Below are 7,007 nucleotides of genomic sequence, written 5' to 3' on the forward strand. Positions count from 1 at the left end.
AAATAATATAGGAAACCTTCTGTCATAAAAGATTTTCAGAAGTAGCATATCATTTAATTGCTATTTATTTTCATAAACATGAGGTATTTCAAAGTGCTATAAAGATGCAGCACTAAATGTACATCGTTGGAAGAAATTAAACACAGAACTTTGCAATTACCCAGTTCTATGCAACAAACATTAACAAATACATAACAAACTGGAAGAAACAGGCTAGGAAAAAAAGGCATATATAGTAAATTTCTTTACAAAAGTTTTTCTTAGTCCAAAAAAGTGATAAAGTAATATCTACTCAAAACTTTCCACAACCATTTTCATACGAAAATATAAGTATCAAATTTAGTTATGTATCAGCATCATACTAAAGTATACAGGCAGTGTAAGAATTAGTACAGTACATAACAGAGATTAACAATATATTTGTATACAAAAACATGCTCCTCAAACATTGAGGTATTACAGTACTTAGGTATGAACTTCCAGTCTAATATTGGTAGCAAAAGTCACCTCTCATAACCCAAGACGTGTACAAAAGGCAAACGTGTATATGGTATTTACACAGGTGGTTCCCTTCCCCCTGGGTATAATATGCTTCTGCCCCGTAACACCTGTAAAACATAAGCACCATTAAAACGGAATGAATGTTTCCAACTCAACTGGATGTCATAAGCAAGTCCCAACGCTCACAACATTGCAAGAACACCGACAGTTCCAAGATGAAACACAAAAGCCATTCCACCGTGGTTTGGTAGTCTCTTCAATTCCAGAGAAGGACATCCATCTGATCTTCCCTTCAGGTAACAAGGTGGTGTCATCTACGCAAGAGACGGGATTGAAAATAAAACCAACATTCTTAACGTCAAAAAAACATAGCTCTCTTAAGGAATCAAAAATGTGCAAAGTGGCAATAGCTGTCCAGATCAGACAAATATATATAGATATAAAGGTCAGGTGTTTGTTTGTTTTTTTAACTCCCACATTAGCAAGTCTGCATATGTTCTAATTTTTTTATCAACTGCTGTTGCCTGATTTGGAGTTTTTCCTTTTCCAACAACAACTTGTGCTCCTCAGCCTGCAGGGAATGGACATACTCAGTGGCTTTTTTCAAGATGACCACTTTGGCGGCCTTCTCATTTTTCACCAGTTCAGGCACGTGGTCCCTTAATGTCAGAAAACTCGACCTCAAATCGTTACGCCGCTGCCGTTCCAAAATGTTGTGGTTGCGTCGGCGCTCGCTGTCTTCTGAATCCGAATTGCGAGGACTGGAGCTCTTGGGCTTTGGTTGGATCACTGGCTTTGATGGACGAAGCGCTTCGTTTTTTAGCTTTTTGGGCGGAGGCACTTCTTCCTTCTCGATGTAAGGGGAAGGCGCGGCGTAGTTGTGCTGCTGGTGGATTGGGGCACAGCGCTTTAGGATGACTTCAGTGGGCTGAGTTCTCACGGATGCAAAGGGAGTGCCGTTCTTGGGACGCATCGCAATCGTCAGGGTAGTGATAGCTTTGTAGGAGGAAGAAGAGCGCCTCTTCTCCACAGTGACCACGTCAATTTCTTCCTCATCGTCCTCTTCTTCCTCATCTTCATCTTTTTATTGGAAAGACAAAAAAAGGTCAAGACATTACAATCCCAGGGAAGCATACTTAAGACTCAGATATTCGGTATTGATGAGCAAAGGCTAATGGATAAACTCTAAGAAATCTTAAAGCAGGAAGGGCGGACAGGAACGGGGCAGCTACCAGATACAGCATACATCTGCATCCTCAAGCATACATACATACATATCCCATCAAGCAAGCTATCATCAGTAAAGGAGACATAGTTAGTTAAATGAGTTCTATGTCATGGTCGAAAGATCAGACAGATATTCAGGCAAATAAGTAAATAAAATTGCAGTCCAATTGGTTACAGGATAAAAAGAGCATAAAGAGAAAGAAACCCCTTAATCTGGATTTTATGGAACTGTTCTATTGAATTGAACTGCATGGACAAAACTGATTCACAAGGCAGATATAATGTATTCATTCTCATTCACATATACTCATGCTCTCTCTCTCTCTCTCTCTCTCTCTCTCTCTCACACACACACACACACACACACACACAGGCATACAGACAGACAGGGAAGGAGGGAGGGAGAGATGAAACCTCTCCTGGGACACATTCCATTTCTTTGAAAAGGTCTAGAAAACTAAGCAATTGTTCTCCCTGAAAATGCAAAGTGGTCCCAGTTGTTCGGTCCCTTTAAGCCAAAGTTCTGGTTTATTGCCAAGAAGACAGCTGTTAGGAGGAAGCCTTCTTGCTGAAAGCTGTCAAGCCTCAGACTTGAAGGAGGCAGTGAATTTTTTGAAACAGGAGGCTGATCGTCAAGTTTATGATTATGGTCATATGGCTCCTCTCATTTACAGACAAGAAACTGTTTATTGTCACACTAGATTCTCCTTCCTACCCCACCCCTAGAGATTATAAGCATTTTGCTGAATTTAAAGCCAGCATTCTATATTTTGTTCCATTTAAATCCCAAGCCTGCTAAAGTCACATACAATTTACAGAACATTCATTTTGAAAACTTAATAAATTGCAAAGTCAACCAGCAGAAGTCGTTTTTGCTGAGAGAAGCCTGTTTTGTCTAATAGTTGATAAAAGTACCATTTTGGACAATAATAATAAATGCAGTAACAGTCATGTGGTGCTTAACATAGTGGTACTGTAGTTTTTTAAATAGATTTCATTCATCCATCATCAACACTCAAATGTCTGGAAAGGGACAAAATGCTGGGAGTCCCATAAGTAAACTTTTTTGATGATAACTCATGAGGGAGAGAAAAACATACTGCCATCTACTGGCAAGGTTTTGCAACACATCTAGGAGGAATCTAACAAAAAGTCTACTCTAGGGCTTGTGTGCTAGTTTTGAACTTTAGACTATTTTCAAAAATACAACTGGACTATAATCTACATGTCCTTATCAAATCAGTGCGGTTGCATTATGTATTCTGCCTTTACCCAGCTCTTAGATGGTTTACTTCATTAATGTTGCCTCAATTTCATTCTACCAGCATTTTAAAATCCATACAACTGCAGAAACATCTTACTAAGTTAACAGCAGTTTCTTTCCTTGTCCACATCTATCCCATTGCTGCTTTTAAATCTGCCTCTAATAAAATTTGCTGTTCTGCAGTGGACAATTCCCTCTGTAAACAGATGCCACCAACTTCCTTCCCTCCTTTTAGACTCAGTTGTCAAACCCCAAAGCCACTGCGCTCTAAAATTTATATTCTTCACTGGATGCTGCACCGTACTGTTTTGTTTGTAGGTGTGGAACTGTAGAGAAAGCTCAGTTTAATCTGGCTGCAGAAAGGAATGGCAGAGAAAACAAGCACGCTCTTCCCCTATTCCACAAGGTCCCTGGGAGACATCTGATGGTGTATCTTAGGCCCCCAATTTCCTACGACTGGAAAAGATGTAAAATGCCCCCAAAACCTCACCTACTATGCTTTTTTTAAAAAAAAATTAAAGAAAAGCACATCGTATTGGTTTGAGTCCCCCCATGAAACCTCCTACCAGTGCCCACACATAACAAAGGACGTGGTTATTTACCAGAATCACTGAGTGTGTCGTCTCCCGAACTATTGTTGGCCCGGCTGTCACTAGTTACACTCGGGTGGTGGCTGCTTCGGGGCGAAGGGAGTGCCACCCCTTGAGCAAGGCCACTGCTGCAGTTCAAGCTGACCCGGGCCCCTGCCACTCCTCCTCCGGAGGAGACCGGGGCTGGGAGATCTCGCTTCTTAATGGGGAAAGGGAAAACCACGGCTGGATCCACACACTCTGACACGGAATTGTTGAGCTCTGCTTGGCTGCTGCTATTGTTTCCAGGGCTGGTTTTGGAGGGGTGGGCAGCTGGGGGGATGGCGGAGACAGCTGGGGCAGGCGCACCAGCTGTTCCTCCTTTAGTCTGTGGCTTCTCGGTGACGGCCCTTTCCAGCTTATCACTAGTTCCAAAGCCGCTCCACATACAGTCCTGGATAATGATGGCGTTGAGGTTGCTGCTTTCTCCCAAACCCATCTCAAAGGAATCTCCTCCATCGCCACTGCCCCACAGGTCAGCTTCGGGAGGCAGCAGCAGCAACTCGGATGCCCAGTCCAGAGGGTCGCTGGTTCGGTATCCCGCTAGAGCCGGTCCACCCCATGACAGGGGGGCTCCTCCTGGGGTGTTCTCCTGCAGACCTGCCGGGCTGGGAGACAGAGGAGGTGTGGGCAGTAGCTCAAACTTTTTCCAGATATCCTCCCCCGGAGGAGCAGAGTCTGGACCGCACAAGTAAAAATCATCTTCGTCTGGATAGAAGCAGGGCTGCAAAGAGTCAAATTCGAGGTCGGAATTCTTACTGACCATCCCTGGCATCTCCGCTGGTGGCTTCAGTCGGGATGCTTAATTGGGATATTACAACTGGAGAGAGAAATGTTTGCTTCCCACTGGGCGAGAAAAGACACCCGGTTCCTAGCAGAACCTGAAATTAAGCAGGAATGGGGAAAAGCACAAGTTAGATTTAAAAGGCAGAAAGATACACCAACTCCAGGCAGATCCATCATTATAAGCCTGGGCTTCTTTTCTTTTTGAAACCAGAATGATCCCCCATCAACATTTCAGTGAAAGAGTCTTAAGCCCCTGGAAAGAAACATTACCCACACCCCCAGGCTTACTTACTCCTTTTCTAAGAAAGAAAAATGCAGAAAAATCTTAACGGGAGGGATCCAAGGCTGAAGCCTCCACACCCTCTTGGTAGAAAAAGGGGTTCAGAGCCTTCCCAGATGCAGAAAAAAGAAAATATTCCTTCAGCATTTATTTGCCCTGCACGAAAAGCCTGCTGGCTATTCCAAGCAAAGTAAAAGAGGAAGTTTCTTCCTCCTTTTGTCATCTGTAGTCTATGCAGGAGAGGGAAAAGGAGGACGGCGGCGGATGTTTAAAAAAAAAAACAACACACACACACACAGGGAGGGGGAGAGGCGCTCAGGGCTACTTTGCAAATTGCCATTCCATTCATTCGCCAGAGCGCTTCCAGAAAACCCACACACGCAGATAGGAGGAAGGGGAAAAGGGAAGAAAAAAAAAAAAGGAAGTCACCCAGCCAAGCGAGCATTATGCAACACAAGGAAATTCACACACGCGCACCGCCACTCACCCGGACCGGGTAAAACCAAAACACAAACACCTTTTATAAGATAACTGGGGAGATTTTTGTCGGCGGGCACTTGCACACACGCGGAAACGGGGAGGGAGGGGAGGAAAAGAGGATGCCACCGGGATGAAAAAAAAAAGAAAAAGAAAAAGGGGGTGTTCACCTTTGCTCTTTTTTTTTTAAACCTACAACGAGGCGTTACTTTTTCCAAAAGAAAAGCCTGCGATTTCCCGACCTATCCCATTGTTCACCGTCCCGAAACCACAAATGTTATCAGGCCCACAACCGGCCGGCTGGCAGCCGGGCCCGCCTCATCCTCAGGATCGCGCGTAGTAGTTAAGCCCCATAAGTCCGAAATGGGCTGGGCAACTTTTTGCCAGAACGAAACGGAGCGATCGTAGACAAACCCGGGTAGGGCATGAAAGAAGCCAGCTTTGGAGGCATTTACTGAAACGGGCCACCGAGGATCGGTGAACAACCATCGCTCAGAAATTGTGTTTTTGTTTTTTTTTAAAAAAGCAAGCTTTTCTTCCCCCATCGAGGAAACGCGCGCGGCGGACACACACAAACACACATACGCAAAAAAAACAACAACACCACCACACCAACCCAACAACCCTCCCCAACCAGCAGCCGCGATCCCAGCTGCTCTCGCTCGCCTGCCCCGCCCCCCCCCCTCCCGATCGCTCTCACTATTGTACGGTCTTTTTTTTTACTCTCCCGTTCAAAAGCCGTATTAATTTGCTATCGAGACATTGGGGCGCGTGGGGGGGGGAGGGAGGCGAGGAGAAGCCACGGAAAGGCACTGGAAACATCAGGACAGATGCAGAAAGGTTCCAGCGACCGCAACATCGGAGAGAGAGGGGGGGGCTGTTAACTCCATTGGCTTCTGATGAATGAAAGCCGAGCAAACGCGGATCACAATTCTTCCTTTTCTATCCCGAGGGTGGCACTGATCTCCCCGATCCTCTTTTTTTTTCCCTTTCACACCCTCACCACCCCCACCCCCAAATTTTCTTTCTTCCCCCCCCCAAAAAAAAAGGTTTTTGCATCCCCTTGTCTTCTTACCTCCCGGCTGGCGGCGGTTGCAAGGCAGAGGAGGGGCGGTCGCGGGAGCAGAAGGGGCTCGTATGAATGCAGATGGTCGTCTCCAATCTAGGACTTTAAAGAGCGCCAGCAGCCCAATCGCCCCCCTCCCGGCCAGGGTTCAAACCTCTGCATTCACCCTGTGCTTGCAGACAGATGACTGTCACTAAAGTGGGCTTTGAACCTCTTGTATATTATTAACTAAAAAAAAAAAATTCCTGACACACCCGAGGAGGAAAAAGGGGGGAGCGAGCGAGCGAGCGAGCGAAACTTAACCCCACCTCCTTGATTTCCATAGAGCCAGGGGAGGTGCCAGGCATTTGGCGCCAAAAACCCCTTTTGCTACTGCCTCTTTTATTCTTGGGAAGGAGACATAGAGGCTTGCAAAAAAAAAAGGGGTGGGTTGGGGGGGTGGGAAGAGGAATGCAAAGTGCCGCGATTGCACTCCCGCTGGGTTTACTCCGCTGCCACCGCCGGCTGATTTTTGGGGAGGGTCGCGCACTTTGCGAAGCTGCCCTCCCCAGCCTCCCTTCTTTTTTTTTTCTTTCCCTCCCTCCCTCCCCTCCGTTTGCTGCAATGGCAACAAGCGAGGCGCTGCCTTGTCCGATCCTGGCTCCGTGATGCCCCGGGAGGAAACCCTCTGCAGAAACCCCCGGCGTTTGTCCTTCACACACCCCCCCCCCACACACACACACACTCCCCGCCCCTTTCCCCAGAGCCCTCCTGTTGCAACCGATGCTTTCTGCAGGG

The 7,007-nt window shown here is 46.3% G+C and overlaps 1 protein-coding gene across 1 annotated transcript; it reads right to left on the reverse strand.

The window, feature by feature from the left end:
• Positions 1-273: 273 nt before the first annotated feature.
• MYCN (MYCN proto-oncogene, bHLH transcription factor) lies at positions 274-4,401 on the reverse strand. The gene is made up of 2 exons (XM_083359656.1): positions 3,595-4,401; positions 274-1,581 (listed from the first exon to the last, which is right to left on the reverse strand). Exons 1-2 carry the CDS (start codon positions 4,394-4,396, stop codon positions 980-982), a joined length of 1,404 nt encoding a protein of 467 aa, XP_083215782.1. The 5' UTR covers positions 4,397-4,401; the 3' UTR covers positions 274-979.
• Between the last annotated feature and the right edge of the window lie 2,606 nt (positions 4,402-7,007).

This window comes from Vipera ursinii, assembly GCF_947247035.1.
Source record: "Vipera ursinii genome assembly, chromosome: 1".
Classification (NCBI taxonomy): Eukaryota; Metazoa; Chordata; class Lepidosauria; order Squamata; family Viperidae; genus Vipera; species Vipera ursinii.